Source organism: Arvicanthis niloticus, chromosome 15 (genome assembly GCF_011762505.2).
Source record: "Arvicanthis niloticus isolate mArvNil1 chromosome 15, mArvNil1.pat.X, whole genome shotgun sequence".
Lineage (NCBI taxonomy): Eukaryota > Metazoa > Chordata > Mammalia > Rodentia > Muridae > Arvicanthis > Arvicanthis niloticus.
In genome coordinates, this window is record NC_047672.1 from 67,201,872 (window position 1) to 67,221,715 (window position 19,844).

At 36.2% G+C, this 19,844-nt stretch overlaps 1 protein-coding gene across 3 annotated transcripts in view; it reads left to right on the forward strand.

Moving 5' to 3' along the window:
* Window positions 1-273: 273 nt before the first annotated feature.
* Window positions 274-19,844, forward strand: part of Hgf (hepatocyte growth factor) — a 73,860-nt gene continuing 54,289 nt past the window's right edge. Inside the window, exons 1-6 of one of the 3 annotated variants that reach the window (XM_034519138.2) lie at window positions 274-424; window positions 655-800; window positions 7,482-7,647; window positions 11,201-11,313; window positions 12,901-13,015; window positions 18,447-18,589. In XM_034519138.2, coding sequence (XP_034375029.1) covers window positions 710-800; window positions 7,482-7,647; window positions 11,201-11,313; window positions 12,901-13,015; window positions 18,447-18,589 — 628 coding nt within the window. In that variant the 5' untranslated portion in view covers window positions 274-424; window positions 655-709. Of the gene's footprint in view, window positions 425-520; window positions 801-7,481; window positions 7,648-11,200; window positions 11,314-12,900; window positions 13,016-18,446; window positions 18,590-19,844 lie in introns of those variants that run through there. The other 2 variants (XM_076913137.1, XM_034519139.2) reach the window with 2 other exon arrangements.

Sequence of the window (19,844 nt, forward strand, 5' to 3'; positions counted from 1 at the left end):
GCTATTTCTTCTCATCCGTCAAGGCCACACCCTTTTCTTACCTGCCCGCTTTCTACCTGGGCTCTGCCACCCCTGACTACCTTTCTCAGCTCTTACTGTCTTTAAAACCCCAGGAAACTGGGGTCAGTGTTCGTCCCTGAATCTCTCCAGCCCTGCAAGCTCACAGGCTAGAAGCTGGGGCTCATTTGCCAGAGGGCTGCTCTGCTCTCTTCTTATGCTGCTTCCCCTTCCTCTTTTCCCAGATAGATATGTAAACACATGCATTTTCCTGTTCAAACGGGGCGAATTAGTGTTCTGCCTGTGCCTTGACTTAGCGATTGGGCTGAGGCTTGCTCCTCCCTTCCCTACTCGGATAGGAGCCACTGGGATCTGGAGCTCAGGCTTCCAAATTGCAGCTGGCCTCGGGCCAGGTGACCTTTGCTTTGTAAGTTTCTTTCTGGGAGGGGGGAGTGTGTGGAGGGGGGAGCTGGGATCTGTTGCTTGTTGGGGGGGGGGGGGGTTGAGGAAAGGAAGGGGCTGGAAGAGAGTAAAGGGCTGTTGTTAAACAGTTTCTTACCGTAAGAGGGAGTTCAGACCTAGATCTTTCCAGTTAATCACACAACAAACTTAGCTCATCGCAATAAAAGCAGCTCAGAACCGACCGGCTTGCAACAGGATTCTTTCAGCCCGGCATCTCCTGCAGAGGGATCAGCCTGCTCGAACTGCAAGCATGATGTGGGGGACCAAACTTCTGCCGGTCCTGTTGCTGCAGCATGTCCTACTGCACCTCCTCCTGCTTCCTGTCGCCATCCCCTATGCAGGTAAGTTTACTTCTGCTTCATGGAGATTATGGTTGCTTTAAGTCTCCTTCTGACCTTGCACTTTCCTTCCAAGAAACCCTATTTCCAGCCTCCTTTCTTAATTCCATGTGTGGCGTGGGGCTTCCAAACCTCTTGTTATGCTTTCTTTTGACATTCCTTTTCTGTTTGAAAAACATTTAAAATAATTAAAATCTCTCAGTGATACCCCCCCCCCCCCAGGCCCCATCTCATTTAGCCAAACAGTCCAAAATTACAGGATAGAAATGAAGTGCTAACACTGGTTGGAACTTTGCTGGTTTGGCCAAGCTTAAAAACGAAGACAGAGTCTGAACTGAAGAGAGGAGAGTGATGGTCAGTCTAACCAAGGACACATGATTTCCCCAAAGGAGAATTTCCTATAAGTGTTTGTCTAGTCAACCTTCAGGTTCAAATTTTGACATTATGCAGGTCTTCATTTGGAGGAGGCATATTAAGCTCTGAGTACATGAATGTTATGATAATGAAACAGAACGCTTTTCCTTCCATGCTCCCCTTCTGGGGATGGGGTGTAGGGATGATAGCTCTTGATGCTGCAGTGCAGGGAGGAACACTTATGTGACTGATGCAGCAGAATTGTCCCTCTGTCTTCTTCTGATGTGCAGATTGAGGAGGAGACTCTTGGATTTGTTCAGATACCCTGGGCATTTAGGGATCTCATCTGCTGATATCGGAAGTTATCTCTTATTTATCAAGAGTAGAGGAAACATCTGTATTTAGTTGTGTTATTATTGTAGTAGCTGGGCTGGGTTGTCAGCTGGAGAAGGCAGTGAACCTTAGGGTAGGCACAGAGAAATAAAGACTGTAATAAATGCACAGCTAGCAGATAGGTGACCTTCTAAAACTGAGAAAACAAAGAAACAACCTCGTAATTTGAGATAAGTTAACTACGACATTTATCACACCTCTGATCTAGTATCTGATGCAATACAAGAAGTAGCTAGTGCTAATAAAAAATATTGAACCCACCTGTTTTTTTTTTTTTTTTTTTTTTCTGCACTAGGAAGTGATTCCTTGTGGAAAAAAAAGACACCTTGGAAAGGGTCCTTTGAAACTGTGTAGGCAAAAATTCTTGAACAAGTGGAAAAGAACTTAAAGATGTGTCATATTAAGGTTGATCGTTAAGACATAGCTAATTTACGGGTGTTAGTCTAAGTTTTAATCTTGGTCCAGTTTGCTGGTTTCCCTTTGCAAAGATTAAAATGGTATTCCCTTGAAGTGTAGTTACCTGAGCTGAGCTGAGCTAATGTAAGATTTCAATTTGGAAAACCCAAACAGTAGATCGACCATAGACAATGTCTATTTGTTTTTTGGCATGCGTTACACAGTTTTGGCAGGAGATATACATTTGTAATTATATTTCACTTTGGCTAATGTTGAAATGACTGCGTTTCCTGAGTGTAGAGAGAGTGGCCAGAGAGTATGCTGGCAGGCCAGAGGAGGCCCACTGGGAATTACAGATATATGTTATGAATAATTTCTGAAATGGATAATGCTAAAATTGTCATCAAAAGAGGGGTCACATTTGCTGTGTTTGCAACCTTGTTTTAACAGTTTCCATGTTTTAAATGACTTCCATAAAGGAGTGCAGTAGCTTTCTTAGAATATGTAATGAAAGTTTGTTGTTTGAATTCTTGTTTAATATTTAATGGTTAGTTTGTTGTTGTTACTTGCACGGCTATTCTTCATATAGTAAAAGAATGCTCTATTATGCTGACAGGCAGTCATGAATAGAAGGCATTATGGAAATACATTATTAAGTTTTTTGAGAAATATTTGATGTGGATGATCCAAGCAGTTTTGATAGTTGATCTACTACATAGTACTATTCTCTATTCACTCACACTAAATACTCTAAACAAATATTGAATACTCTGCTAAAGAAAATTAAACATTAAATGACTACCTGATGTTTAAGAGTCTTGAAGACTACAAAGTTGAGGAGCAACCTGTATAGTGCTAAGAGATAAACTGTAAAGTAAAATTTCCTAGTTCTGATAGGAACTGCTTTTTAAAATTTATTTGACACAGGAAAAATTGATGTCTGAACATCTTAATTTTATCTTTGGTACTGCATTGAATTAATTCGGCTAATTAAGGAACTGAATTGAAAGTTCTAAATTCTAAGTGAGTGAAATATATAATGTTTGCCCTTATACCGATGCCAGCAACACTGTGGTCATCTTAAGCATACTTTTGAAAAACTCAATTGGCTAAGTGATAATAAGTAACCAACATTATCAAACAGCAAAACAAAACAAAATTTCAGTGTTAGAAAATGTCATTACGGCATATTTGAGAGCTTACTAGTTTAGTGTTCAAGCCAGGGATAAGAGGTGTGTGGTACCCAAGTCAGGTATGAGAAGATGAATCACAACCTGAATGCCACCCTAGTTAGGAGATTGAAAGTTGCCTGAAATGCAGATATAAGAAAGTGCAAAACATGCCCTATGAAGATCTAAAGATAGCAAGTAAAGGTCATTTTTTAGGACTTTGTTCCTAGTGGGAGTAGATCTTGTGGTTAGAAATATATCATGGGAGAAAATGGTACCACTGAATGTCATGCTAAACCAAGTGGTCTCTGTAGTGAATATTGAAGGCAGCAGCTGACTATTTTTACAGAAACAGGACAGTAATAGTTCCACTTCAGTGTGGTTGCTTTCCTTGTTGTGTGTAAGAGTGTTGCAGGCAGAGGAGAGAGGAGACAGAGAGCAGGATGGGGCATCTACAATAAGCAATTCCAGAAAAGGAACAAGAAAAGAGGGAGACTTCAAAACTCACCATAATTACTTTATTCTACATATCTCCTAGAGAGAAATATTGTGTGGCTTCTTAGCTACTAGTACTAGATCTAAATCTGCCAAAGTCTCCTCTGTCTGACTGTCTTCATTTACCATGAGGTTAGCTTCTCCCAAAAGGGGGCGTGCATTACTGTCAGTCTGAGTCCTAGATAATAACAGTGGAAACTGGAGCATCTTTTAGGAATCCTTGTCTCTAGGAGGTAAAAATCTCCAGTCACAAACCATTGTTTCTGCCCATCAATTATTTGTAGACTTTCATCTTAACATCTTGCCCGTTCAAACTGTTAATCACTAATCACGTTGGTAGTTTTTCAGTTATGGGGAGCCAGATTCCTGCTCTTTCCACACCTTGCAAATCCTTGCTTTGCTTGACTTTCCTTTGAAGTCCATGGTTCTTCCCCAGAGAAGAAAATATATGAGGTACTGAGAGAAGTGAATGTGAGGCCCAGGGGCCAGTGGGAGAAATGTGTCTGTCTTCAACCACCTTGATATGCTTGACCCTGTTTTCTGTTTATAAGTTTTCACCAGGATCCTGATGGTCTCAGTTCTAAAATAGAGACTTCAGGTTCTTCCAGAAACATACCTTCCAGAATATTTTCCTAAGCTGGGAGAAGAGAAAGACGCATAATTTAAAATATGGGAAAGCTAGACAAATTCTCCGTGTTTTCTTACCCTTTGATTTTATTTTAATATTCTTGTTTATAAACTTGAACTAACAAACACATTAAAAAATAGTAGACATAAATCTGACCCAAACATATTTCCGATTTTTTCTCTGAAAATTAAGCTTAATTTCTTAATTATTTGCAGTAAAACAAGCATCAGTTGATACTGGCTGAAGATACAGTGAAATCTATTGTCAGCAAAGAAATCTTTTTCAGATGCTAATTTTGAATGACTTCAATTTTGACTTTCTTCTCTTATTGAAGATGTAGTTAGTTTTATTGATACATGAATTAAATGATGCATAGGCACTTTGAACATTATATTTTTGAGTCATTAGTTACTGATGCAGTATACAGGACTGAGTTACAAGGGGGAAGCTCACATGTCCCAGTGTGGAGGGATTCTTAATATCTGGTTATGATTGGTCCATATTAGCACTGAAGTGCTGGCGTTTCTACTTACTATGCAATAAAGGGAGATTAGAGATTTATTTATTTTTCTGAATGTTTTTTGATCTTTAGTCATGAAACACTTACTAGCAAGCAAGAGTAGCTTGTTTTATGAGGCAAAACCATACATTAACACATTTCAATAGGACAACTGAGGATCTGGGAAACTAATCAGAGCCAATAACTGCAGAGACCTCTTTCCTACAGAACAGTCTTCACACTCACTTTTATGACTTTGACCAGAGGCTCTGTTTTGATTGATAATTACATAGATGCCTTAGGAACTTAATGATTATCATTAGTAATTTTAAAATTATTTTTATGCTTTATTCTACACTTAGACACATACAAAAACACATTTTACATAAGACCAAAGCCATATTCTTAGCTGGCATAATGGCAGACTTTATATATGTATATGTGTATGAATGTATATGATGTATCTATACATATATATGTATTGATTGTTTATATACCTATATTGTATATATATAATATTGTGTTTATATAATATGCATATATATACAATCCATAAATATGTATATATTAATATATATATGATCAATTTTGGATAAAGTTGTTTTCAAAATAGACTTTTCTCAATGTATGCTCCTACCACAGAAAATATTTAAATTTATAAGAAATTAAAGTATTTTCATATTGTGAAATATATAGAAGTAACAAGGAAGTAGTGATATAAGGTAACAGAAAGAAAATCTCATGACAGAGATTCATATCCTTCTTTAACAAGATTCTGTGACAGAAATGTCAATCTTCAAAATATCATGCCTTCCTTTTTTGTAAGAATAACAGTTACATCAGCAAAGAAAAATCCACTTTATTTCAATTACTAATTTTATTTTCAATATTTTCTTGAGATTATAGTTCAAGTAACTCCTCCTTAATTCAACTTTTCTTTGATAAGTTGAGCAATTTATATCTTGAAATTTCATGCAATTAAACAGTCATTTGACAAGTCAGTAAAAATGCCATCTTCAGCTGACTTTCAATGTTATGCAACAATTTGGACTCATTAATGACATATTAAGAACTATTAACAACATTGAATAAGATTAAATAACATAAATAACATAGATTAGTTGGCTGAATTTATATATTAAGTTTTAAAAAAAAAAAAAAAACATAATCTCTTACATCCTAACAGTTGTATCTTATAGGCCAAGGAAAAACATCACCATGGGGATTAGTACCAGACTTTTGGAGACTGTGTTCTAGAGTTTTGTAAAGTATTAGGAATTTAGAGAAGTGGGTGTTTTCTATTTTTTCCTGTGGACTTCAGGTTAGGCTAGACATTAACGAGCAGCATCTGCATGCATAGTAAACTAATGGAGACAGCGGTTGCTGGCAAACAAAGTATGATACCATTTTTGGTATGTACTTCACTCCGGTAGCCATATTTCTCACTTTTCTGCACAGAGAGCTTTCTTCTCCTTTCTTGACGCATTTCACCACATTTAAAGACCAGGAATGCATTTCCTGCTGTGGCATCCAAGCTTCTTTTCAACTGATAGCTCTGAAGCAAATCTTCAGGAAATGTTTATAAATCACATTTCCACATACATTCTTAGCAATTCTTAGATAAAAGATGACATTGCAAGTGGTGCGGAGAGCTAGCTCCAAAGCTGGGACTCTGCCTTTCCAACCTGAACTCTTTGGAGTAGCTAATTAATTTCTCCCTATGCCTTTGGTTACATCCAGTTGCAAATGAATGTATTAAACTGCCATTGTGATAAGGGTCATTATACAAATTGACATGTAGATGTGCGTGGCTCCTTACTTGTTACATAATAGTTGCAGTCTAATAGATGATTGATCATTAGTCGTTTGATTAGTATTAGATTGGGGTACCTTTTAGGAAATTGAGAATAAAAGAGCATGTTCTTATTACTTTTAAATTATGCATACATTTAAAAATCTTAGGCTTCTTGCTTCTGTTTTTTGGTTTTATAGTAAGTTTCATGCTATCTAGTGGTCTTGTTCACTCATGAAGAAAAATGATATTGCTACATTAAAGGATAAAGCTTTACATACATCTGATTTACAATGTTAGGACTAATCTCAACACACCTTCATGAAGTTGAGAAATAGTGTCCCACACACTGAATACACTTTTGTACAAAAATAAGAAAGAGGGACTAAAATATGTATAGTATGATACACTTAAAGAGTAAGCCAGAAGAATTTGTCCAGTGAAGAGCTTTTAGTGATAAGTTTCTCACTTGTTTTTTTGATAGAGTTACCTAGTTAGCGCTGTAACTTACATAAGAAACCACTGCTGGGGAATGAATAGTTTAATTACACAGCATGGCATGCTATGCTTCTGGCACTGATTCTTGATTCTATGTTGACTTGAGAACATCATTTCTTCAGGGTGAGCCTTGTCCTAATTTTAAAATAATTATTCTTTAGGGTTATTTATTCTTTGGGGGTGAATCTTGTCCTAATTATTCAATACATCCTTCATTTGAAAAGACATAGATTAATAAATTTACATAGCAACTATCTGTCTTTACATAATTGTAATGCTCATCTCTCTTGCCCTTGTACATCCTTGCCCATGTCTACCCTACCCCCGTAGAGGTATAGGACTGTGTTGTCCTATGTCCTATAAAATCATCATCTTGAAGATGTTCCTTAAGGAATTTTCTCCTCTTTAATCATTAAAAACATTTCTTTCACATTGAATTCTTTAATTTTTGTACTGATAGAAGGACAGAAGAAAAGAAGAAATACACTTCACGAATTCAAAAAGTCAGCAAAAACCACCCTTACCAAGGAAGACCCATTATTGAAGATTAAAACCAAAAAAGTGAACTCTGCGGATGACTGTGCCAACAGGTGTATCAGAAACAGGGGCTTCCCATTCACTTGCAAGTAAGTCACTTCACTGTGTTTATTGACTAATTTTTAAATTAAGTAAGAATGTAATAGTCGTATTTTTGCTTCCTTGTTGGTAGTCAACACAATCAGTCCTTTCGAATAAATTTGAGTCTAGCTTTAACTCATTAGAACAGAGATAACTCTCAGCTGGTGTAAGCATTGAGTGAGTATGGGAGGCTCTGAGAACTGTCTTCCAAAGTACACAGTTGCTTTGGCTATAAATGTCAAATAATTAACATTGAAGTAAAATCAAATGGGATTGACTTTCATCATCTTTATTATTATTATTATTCTAAAATATTGTGTCTCTTTTTTTCTTCTGTAGTAGAGCAGTGAAAGTATTTTCTGGGTAGGAACTGGGCAGTAGCCAAAAGCCACTGCAACTTACATCATCTCTGTAGGGATTTCAATAAAAGGTGTTGAGAGAATTATATAAAAACCTAGAGTGACTGGTGTCAGCAGCAGAGACCGCTTCAAAGAAGTTAGGGCACAGTGATGGGAAAGGTTTGCTGGGAAGTGATGGAGCCATTGAGAGGGTGCAGTGACTTCAGGAAGTAAAGTTCTTATTATTTGATAGCTCACCTTATTACCTTGTCATTGGTCTCAGAGAAGAAAGCTTTCAAGTTTGAAATAGCAAGGTGAAAATGTCATCCTAGTATTCTAAATAGCCATAAGAACATGTGTTTTCTGAACAAGGTATGGTAGTGCACCTGTAATGCCAAACACATGAAGCAAATAAGTAGGAGTTCAAGACTAGCCTGGGCTACAAAGCTACACACACACACACACACACACACACACCATCCTTCAAAAACATATTTATTTTTGTTTTGTTTTATATTTTCTTTTGTCCCTTAAAAATAACATTGTGTAGCTGGGTGCTGGAGAGATGGTTTGATGGTTAAGAGCACTTGATGCTTTTGCAGAGAAGTGATTTGGTTCCCACATCATTCCATATCAGGGACCTCACTACCACCTGGAGTATCTAGTGTCCTCTTGTGGCTTGCAGAGGCATCTGTGCACATACTCTTACACATACTCTTGTGATAATAAATATATTCTTAACAAAAGATTTTGTGGCTGAGACATAACTCAGTGATGGGTGCTTTCTTAGAATGCATGAGGCCCTGGATTTTATTCATAGTATTTTAAAAAATGAGCTGTTTGTAAGAGCTTTATCAATGTTCAATTTTTGCATATTCTACTTTCACAGTGCCTTTTTATGAGAATCTAGAGTTTAGTGATTTCATGGGGAGAGACTCTCATCTAGCCTTCCCTGTTTCAAAAAATGAGGATTATGGGTCTGTAGGGAAGGACATAGTCACAGAAGGTCTTCAACAGGCCAAGGCAGAAGAAAGACTATCTCTTTTCTATTTTTAAATCCAAACTGCCCCTCTCAGGAAGACATTTCCTGGCAACAGTAGTGGGAATTGGATTTGCAAGCTTATCCCTAGGATAATTGTGTTTCATTCTGACTTTTGCGTAAAAGCCTTGAGATTGGTGAAAATAAAGCAGGAAGGATTACTCTCAATCAGCGTTTGAGCTGTGTAAATTTATGGAGAGGTTCTGTTGGCAACTGGGTTGAAGTTGAGACTTCCCTCCTCTGGGCTGAAGCATAAAGAAAAAGCAATAGAAAAAGTACAGCTCATTGTGGATTTTTAATGCTGAGCTTGAAAATTAGGCTAAGGTAAATTTAGAGAAAAACTGAATGCAAGCAATGTGAAGGTCCCACACACTCCACATGGAAGTGTAAATAATTTTGAAAGACTATGCTTTTATAATGCAAGGAAAGTAAAAGTTCCATAGACTGGAAATTGGACCCATTTTTGTGTTTGAAATTACTTGAAAAAAACATGAAGTACTTTGGGGCATTTATCAGTTTGTTTTGGTGAATATTTTAGCTTACTAAAAGTAAGTACATTAGCCACAGGACTGGTGGGGACAACACAAGTTGATATCCTCCATAAGGACATATAATAAAAGCATATTCTTTAGTGATAATAGCTTTTGACATAAAATGTCTATTCAGATAAACTTACTTAGGGAACAGTGACTTAGGGAACATAGTATCCTCACAGTTGGATTCCCATTATCTTTAGTAACTTTCACATTCTATAACTCACCAAAAAGGGTATCTATCGTATGTGACAGTTTCCAAACATTTCATTTCAGATTTTTCTTTCTTATGACACTCTTTGGGGGTGACGATTCGCCTAATGCATTTTTTCTTGAGCATTTCTTATATCTGTACAATGTATCTTGGTCATATACAGCTTCAGGGTTTCCAACTCTTCTCAGGGTCCCCAGTCATTTTCCTGCCAAATTCATTTCATTAAAAAAAAATACCCACTGAGGTCAGTTAGTGGTACTTATCTATGTGCATGGCCTTGGAACGTCGCTGGAGGCCTGGTCAATCTACCAGTAACCATACTGCTGAAAAAAAAAAATGAACCTTTCTCCCTTATTAGCCATCAACTGGCCATGGCTCCTCAGGTAAAGGGTACATCATCAGGAGCCTGTTATCCTTGCATTCTGGACTTGTCAACTGGCTTGGTCTTGTGTAGGCAGGAGCTGCTGTGAATTCCTGTGTGGACAAGCCCGGTTGTATCCAGGAGACAGCATTTCACGTTCCTCCTCAGCTTTCAGCTCTTACTCTTCCCCCCTTTTCTATGATGTTTCTTGAGCCTTGTGAAGAGGCAGGTCAGTTTCTGCAGTTTTTTATTCTCTATCCTTTTGAGTCTGTGCATGGACTATTGTCTACTTCACTAAGAAGCTTCTCTGGTCAAGAGTAAGAGCACCACAGAGCTATCTGTGTTTGGAGCCTGGGTACTCATCCGAATGCATATTAATGAATGCCATTTCTGTTATTTCATTTGAAAAACTGAGGGTAGGATCTAAGTCCTTATCCATGCTAGGAAATCTCTCCCAGTGTCCCATATTCCTAGCCATTTTGCATTTTGTTTTGAGTGTCTTGCAAAGTTGTTCATGTCTGCCTTGAACTTACTCTGTAGCCTACACAGGCCTCGGATACATTTCTCCAATCTCAGTATCCCCATAGCGGGAATTACAGGGTTACATCACCAGGCCACGAAGATATGTCATTTTAGAATATATTTGAATACTTAAAAATTTTAGAAGATAATTCAAATAAATCATTTGCATATAAATACAAACAAAACTTCCAACTAACTGGGAAGTTTATAAAAAATAATAAAAGCCTTCAGAAATAATCTAGGTGGTTGTTTTATGTAGTAATTTACCTGTTGAAACCTTTACTTTTTCTGTAAGTCATTGAGATTAATGTCAAAACTTCCCACAGATCTGGTTTTCTAATTTGTAGCTACAAAACCTTTGCTTTGTCTTTCTTCTTTGTTCCTTCAAAATAGGAAATTCACACACACACACACACACACACACCCCACTGTATTTTCATATGTAATAATGCCACATTCTATATGTCTTCCTTGGTAAACCATGTGCTCATTAAAAAAAAAAAAAACCTGTTAAATTGTTGTATTCCTTCTTTTCATTCAGCTGTCTTTTTCAGGGCCTTTGTTTTTGATAAGTCAAGAAAACGATGCTACTGGTATCCTTTCAATAGCATGTCAAGTGGAGTGAAAAAAGGGTTTGGCCATGAATTTGACCTCTATGAAAACAAAGGTAACTGCTTTCTTCTTAAGCATTTCATAAAGAAATGAAGAATAAAGTATACTTGCCACACCTTGCCACACAGGTCTTCCCTGTGGATGTTTTGGTCAGATTCTGATTTGGGCCACAATCAGTCACTGGTTAAGATTGATGCAAGTAAATCCCTGCCAATATGATGACAGTTAGTGCACAACTTAGACCAATACTGTGCTTCCTGGACTTCCCGCAAGTTAGATCCCTCTCCCTCATCAGCTTTTTTTTTTTTTTCTGCATGTTTTTCATATTATAACATGTCTTTTAAGCTATTTAATCAGGTTACCTTATAAAGTAGCAAACTGTAGAATTAAGATAGTATTTTAAGTTATAATGACTTGGTGTAGCTCATGTCATAATGGTGGTTGATAGAAAATCATGAAGATTTCGGGAAAATAAGTTAAATTCACATAAACATGCTTGAAAACTTGTTTGAATGAGAAACTGAGATTGTTAACTTCTCAAGTGTGTGGTATCATATTATATATGAATGATTTGGTATATGAAGTATTCATATAGTTTAAGAGCAAAAACACAGTAATGGGATAATTATAGTATACTAAATATACATTTTATAAATTAAATATTTCACAACATGATATAGCAATTATGAATTGAATTCATGACAATAATTCTTTCTTAGTTGATTTCTTACAAGAACCTATTGTGTCCTTTGAATTAGAATTAGGTGCCAAATATAGACATCTTTATGTCAATTGCATGGATGTTTAAATAGAAGCTAGTAGTAAAAAATAGAACAGTTTTACATATTAGAACAATCCCACACATCTGAAGTTTAATTAGTGATCAAGCATGAGTCCTTTTTTATTCAGTCTTCCTCTAGTTGACTGGATGCATATCCTATTGTCTAGTAACTAATATTCCCTGTTTAGAATTCAGCTACTTTAGAAACTGAACTGTTAGTAAAAATATGGGGAATAATAATTAATCCAATGTAGTTATTCTGTACACACACACATACACACACACAAAGAGAGACAGAATCAGAGAGGGACAGACACAGAGACAGAGATACATAGAGAAACAGAGAGGCAGAGAGAGACATAGACACATGAGAGAGAGAGAGAGAAAGAGAGAGAGAGAATAAAAGAACAAAAGACAAAACAAACCCATACCATTTTATTGAGCCAGATAAGACAAATCAGTCTTATTTTTTTATTTCAGAGTTTAAAATAGCTTTTTAAAGTTACTTAAGTTTTGTTTTTAATATTTTCTTAGGTTTATTTATTCAATAAAGTCACCATGGCTTACCCAGATGAACACATAACAATCCAAATTAAGGATGAAGAATAATCTGAAGTTAGATTGTATCATATATTTAAAATAAGAATTTATGTCTATTTGATGTGTTTGTTTTGTATTATTTTAAAATGTATTATGTTAAAAATACTAGGAGAGGCTTTAAGCCAGAAATTTCAGTGTTACTGGAAACCGTTTACATGAGTTAATGACTTACAGGCTTAAGTGGATTCTTAGTTTTCTTTTCTAGTAAGTACAGCATGTGTTTCACATAGTTCTAACATTTTTCTCTATGTTATTCAATAGACTATATTAGAAACTGCATCATTGGTAAAGGAGGCAACTATAAGGGGACAGTGTCCATCACTAAGAGTGGCATCAAGTGCCAGCCTTGGAATTCCATGATCCCCCATGAACACAGGTAAGAACAGCATGAAGAAAAGACGGCCAGCCTTGTCTGTCTGCATGTGAACAGGCACTTATTAGTCCTCTGGGATAGCACTGCTCCATCACCACTTAATCAATATTGCTGAATTGCACAAGCCAAAACTTACATGAATTCAGGATTAATTAGTAAAAGCAGATTTAAAAAAATTATTATTTATACCTGGCCTAACTTTTTTTAACCTCAGTGTCTGACTTTGTAGATGTTATTGGAAATGACTATTTTGCCTTTGAGAGGGTACTATGGCTTCATAGGGAAACAATGGACCTGTGATATTACAAAGGGTGTTTTTAAACCTCAGTCGATCTCAGCTTTTTGGCTGCATGTTAAAATGGCCGACTGCAGATCTTGGAAAGTCCTGTTGCCCAAGGTACAAACAGACTAATGAAATGAGAGCCTCCAGAATAAGAATTGGGACAAGGCTCCAGGATCTCTGGGGCTTCTTGATTTCTTATAAAGTACCAATAAAGCTGAAACTCACTAGTCAGAGCTCTTTTAACCCAGGTCAACCAGCTGCCTCATCTTTATTCTACCTGTTGCCTAAAGTCTTGAGAAATACTTTTATCTTAAACACTAGAAAAAATAGTATTTGATGATCAAAAAAGATAATACTTACAGGCTTATGCAATTTTAATCATCATGGAGAAAACTATAAACATTTTATAAAGCACTAGAGAACAAAATGTGTCCATGATCTCCAGACCTATTTCACTAATAATTTTAGTAAGAACTCAAATAGTTTAAAACAGTTTTACCTGGTTAGAAACATCACTAGAAAGTCTAGTTTTCTTCATCCAAGGATGGAGTAGACAGTTAACTGAACTATTTCATACATTCTTTAATCAAATAGCACAGTGGATAGTCTTATGTTCTTAGTTCAGGGTCATACTGTGATGGTAAAGGGCATTGCCAGAGTATAATTCTAGCCAGTTTCACACATCCAGTGTGTGCAGCAACTTTGCTGCATGAGATCGTGGCTCTATCCATCGTATATATGCTGTGATATTGTCTGTAATAGAAAAGGGTAATATTCATGACTTTCTACTTTTGAAAAGCATGTTTGCAAAATGATTGATTTTGTTTTAGGAAGCAAATATGAATTAACCAACTGACTCACATATAAAGTAAATGTTAAATTGTTCCATGCTATAATGAAACCTCTGGGCTTTGCCTTATGAACCCTAGCTAGTGACTGTCCAAATTGACAAGCTCTGAAATATTTCAATAATAGAAAACAACATTTTTCCAAGTTATTACAACAGTTGTAAAAAAAATAACTCTGAAACATGGAATTACATCTAGCTTATAAAGCAAATACTACAATCAGTTTTGTTCTCCCTTAGGGGCATGCATACTAAAGAAAACTCATTGGTTAAACCTATGTTTTCATAAACAAAGGGATACCACCAAAATGACTACTCCTTCAGAGCAGGAGAGTGTGATGGACTCCCTAGAAGAAGTTTTAGTTCACCCCAAATTCTCCATGATTGGCATTCTCTGCTAGATTATTAGTAAAGGTGAAATAAATCTCCCTGGGAACTAGCTTTCCTATCCAAACAGGTATTTTGCCAAGGAATATTTCCTTGTAATTTAGAAGTAATACAGTAGAGGGTATCTTGTATATTATTTAAATCCTTTTTTATTTGATGAGTGCAATATTTAATTTTCATCAATTAGCAGTTGTATTTGGAATAGTTTCATGATAGCTTAACACTTTTAAATTAGGTGCTAACTAAAGATTAATTTTATGGGCGCTGGGAAAAAAACATGTTTTTGTCTAGCAGAGTGATTTATTGTTGACTTTCTAAATAGAAATATTTTATAAATGGCTTAATGGAAAGATGATGATGGATGTTGAAATTAGTATAAAGCTTACCAGAAACATCAGGTGACCTGATATCTGCATCTATATCACTGGCGTCCTAGCATTCATTAGTGAAGCAGATGATAGAGTAGATCAAGTTTCCTATGAACACCGCTTATATTAAAAGAGAGAGAAAATGGGGGGGGGACCCAGAAGATCTAGTTTGTGGTTTAGAATATATTTGGACATAACCCAGTTTTAAATATTTTTTCACTTATCTCTCTTAAACTTTGCTAACAGCAAGGACAGAGATAAAAATAGCATCTGTGTGAATAACAGCTCAGTACTGGCCCCACAGCCTGGCACAGGCCCTTTGTGTAACACATTCTCAAAACATTTGTCTAATGAGCACCTAAGTGGAAGAGTGAGCGAGGCTTCATACCCTGGCCAAGCATGGGATGTTGAAGATAATCAGACTGAACACCCTGCAAACAAAAGAAAGGCAGCTGGTTCGAGGAAAAGGTCAAAAACACGAAATAAAGAAATGAGAAGCTCTTGAGCCTCTTTGTCCTAAGGAAGGATTTGGTGCGAATTGATTCATAATTAGGAAAGTAACCATTTCTCTTTCTCTTTATTTTATGATTTCACCTTCAGTGAGAATTCATTTATATTTTTTTCTTTTGGTTATCTTTAGTTTAAATTTCTGTTTTTTTCTCTGATTCTTTTTTCTTATATTTTTCTTCAAACAAACAAACCAATAAACAAATGAACAAAAAGACTATGGCATTGCTTTTTCACAACATTCTTGTTTTTTTTTTTCTGCTCTAAGCCTCAGCTGTAAATCCGCCTTCTCCCCCAACTCTCTCTGGAACAATAATCCTCTAAAACTCTAGATAGTAAATAAGGATATATTGAACATAATCTTAGTCACTATTATATTTTTATGGACTGGACAATTTTATTTTATGATTTGAAAGTTTTTTTGTTATTGAAAATAGATGTTTGTTCTCACATATTATATTGTGATTATACCTTCCCCTTCCTTCAGATCCTCTTCCCCTTCCATCCAGTTCAATACCCTACCTGTCTCTCACTGGAAAACAAACAGGCTTCTATGAGATAGCAATAATAACAACAAAATAAAATATAATAAGAAAAAAACAAAAATTATCACATCAGAGTAGGACAGGGAAAACCAACAGAAGGATCAGAGCCCGACAGAAGGCACACAAATCAGGAACCAACTTGTTTGCACACTTGGCAATTCCATAAAACACTAAATTGGAAATATAAATGGTGAGGTCCTGGTACAAATTTGTGTAGGCCTAGTGCATGAAGCTTCAGTCTCTGAAACCACTAGTGTCTTAAATAAAATATTGTTAGTAAGTAGTTGTCTGGGAAACTTCATTCTCACACCAGCCAGGTGACAGGCACATATGATACAATGATTACTAATGACTAATATTACCACTACTTTTTTCTAATGTATAGTCACAATAGAATTTTCTTGAATAAGTTTGGTTGATGAGTTACTTCATCAAATACACAAAGCAAAAGACAGATTAATTTCTGTTAGAGAAGTATCCTGTTATAAATTTATTATAACATTTGGACGTGTGCCAAAAAAATGAAGTAAAATAAATTTCAGGCAATAATAGAAACACAAGATATATACACAAAATTCTAGAATGATGGACTATGATGAATAAAAGACAAATGGCTTATTTTTAAAAAATCAACTCTTGTTACCCCTTTCAAAATTATCATTATCTTTAATTACTATACAGCTTCTGTCAGTCCCATGACCCTAATGCTTTATTTCTATTTCTTCTATTTAAAATGCTGGTGAAATAAGGACATAAACACATTATTGAGGTATACTTTGCAATTGTTTAATTTTTACAATGCTAGTGTGGTTTCTTGCACATGTTTAGTAATATTGTAGAATAGACTACTTAATTTTGATCACTGATTTGTAGTCAGAAGGCCTGAATTTAATGTTCTTTAGTGCTCAGACAAAAGCTTTCTCTTGCAAAATATTTCTCGGAATATGATGCCTGTTAGTATTCATTCTGTGGTTTAAAATCTCCATTTTTTTAAAAAAAAAAATTCTTCTTATTTTTCTTTTTGATTAATATATAATAACTTTAAGTGCAGCATGTGATATTTTGATTCATGCATATGACAAGCTCAGAATAACTAGCATATCATTTTTTCAAATAGAATGTCACTGGATAGAAAATACATTTGAATTATATTTACTGAGAGACTTAGATTTCTAATCTTTGTATTCATGCAGAATTCTGAGGCCAATAAAAGTAGAAATAGCATTTAGCAAAAGTCCAATTAATAACTTAATAAATGATTGGGTTGGAAAGTTTTACTTGCATTACCTATCGAGGAATGTTCTTTTATGATGTCTTGTAGCCGACAAACATAGGATCCAATATTGTAAACATCACAAAAATAAAAGGCTTTCTTTCACCTTTTCTCTTGCTAGAGGATACTTCTGGGTCCCAGGGTAATATTAGATCTTCAGATTTTTAGGTGCAGTTATTAAATTGATCTCAATATACCCAATGACATACACTTGTGGGCTAAAACTGAGAACACCAAATGTTGATCTCAGTCATCCTTATCAAAACTTTTTGAAGAAAACAAGCCAGTTGTTGCTTTGTTGTGACAATGAAAATGGGCAGGGTGTGCCATATAATCATAGTTAATATAGTTGACATTTGTCAAATGACACCGATTGATCATCTCCTCGACCTTCTCAAAATAACCATATAAAGTCTAAGTTGTTAAAACCTCAGGGTTTTCTTAGTGAGCTAAGACTTTGGGGCAGTTAAATTATGTGCTGCAGTCTCACAATTCATAATGGGAAAGCGCCGAGAGTGGTTTTCAGGCTTATTTTGATCCTGGGTTCTTCAGTCATTCTATATAATCAATCATTTTACTCAGCTGTAAAGAAACAGCATTGTGTATGTCTCTCTCTCTCTCTCTCTCTCTCTCTCTCTCTCTCACACACACACACACACACACACACACACACACACACACACACACACACATGCACACACATACCCATACACAGAAAAAGAGAGGGAGAGGGAGGGAAGGGGAGGAAGGGAGAGGGGGGAACCACTCCTGAGGAAATCAGTATACAAGTAGAAAAGAACCCTGGATCTGCAGTATAAGGGTGAGATCTGTCGAGCCAGCTGCAGAGATGGCTCCATGATTCCTAGCCAGCCTTGTCTGAGCATGGTTGATTGTGATTAGATTGTTGAAATAGTACTTTATAAAACACAATTGTATTTCGGGATATTTGGTCTTGAGGAAAGTCAGAGGCTAGTAATTATTAATTTGACTTGGGATACAGAAGTTCTCAATGAACTAATGCTTTGGAGGAGTTAATTATATGCTGGGGTAAATTTGAATAAAATACAACTATTTTAAGAATATTGGCAAATCAAACTACAACTACACAGAGTTACATGAGATAGAAGAGTTTCTATACTTTTGGGGAAAAGTAGCTGTATAATTAATAGATCATCACTAAAGTTGCATGCTCTTATACTGTGATGATTATCATTTTAAAACTAGCTTTTTGCCTTCGAGCTATCGCGGTAAAGACCTACAGGAAAACTACTGTCGAAATCCTCGAGGGGAAGAAGGGGGACCCTGGTGTTTCACAAGCAATCCAGAGGTACGCTACGAAGTCTGTGACATTCCTCAGTGTTCAGAAGGTAAATGAACCTGAATATCACATGGGGTGCTACCCCGACGTGTAGAACTGTAACGCGTATTAAAGGCTAACAACCTGAATCAGTTACAATGACTACGCTGTTCATTCAAGTGCAAGTATGGCTAGTTAAGGGAGTGTTCTCACAGAGTGTGCCACAGATCTGTGGTCAGCAGATTCATGTAAGATTATAGAGTTAATGTGAATTTCACTAGCAGCCAGAGCCATGTTTCTGGGAAAAGACCTATGGGCCTTTACCTGTTCACTTAAGCTTACCTACCTCTAATTCTGCTCACATAGACCACCAGGGAGGACCTGTAGTCTAGGTTAACCTTTTGGGGTCACATATAAGATATCTTGCATATCAGATATGAACATTACAATTCATAACTGTAGAAAATTACAGTTATAAACTTTCATAATTTTATGGTTGGGGGCCACCACAACATGAGGAACCACTGACCTAGATAAAATAAGACTTTTATTAGTCATTCTGGTGCTATTTATACAGCATCTGCCTCTGAAGAAATGGGATTAAAACAGCTCTGATGTGTAATAGCCCAGGTTGTATAGATTCAAGAGACAATTTGTCAGGGTTCATTGAAACTCAGCATTTCTGTGTGATTTTGGTGAAATGTGACTACGACCAAGTGTGAGACGTGACTGGAGTACAGTACCATTCAAAACGGTATCTGAGGAGATTAAGGCTTGGATCCCAAGGTGCCTTGAAGGTCAGCGTCTGAGCCATCTTCTCACCTCTTGCATCATGTTTTCAGTGTGAAAGATTTCTAGATTTGCTTTTGCATTGGAAAGCGGAAAGACCAGCAAGATGGTAGAGTGACCATTTTGGCATTGTATACAGTTTTATTTTTCTCAGTTATTTGACTGTGGAATAAGCTGGGTTTTTCAGTTTTGTAGAAACTCATATGATTTCACAAATCCAAATGAGACACAGGTTAAATCATTTCAGATTTATTAGGATGTTGAGGTACTCGGGGAAGGGAAGAGACTTCTGGAACGCTGCCCATTTTTACAGTAGGATATCATACCTGTTTATTAACCAAGTATTTTCTATATCCGCCATGAATATCCATTTCATATCATGTTTCTATTTTCCCCTAACAAGTAAAGGCATTGTTAGCTAATTGTCATAGAGAAGGTGACTATGTTTGTCATTGGTTAAGTTAAAACCCTTGACCTCTTGTGCTAGCCAGTTTGTCTCTGTAAATTCTTACTCTCCGTTTCATGTCATATTCTGT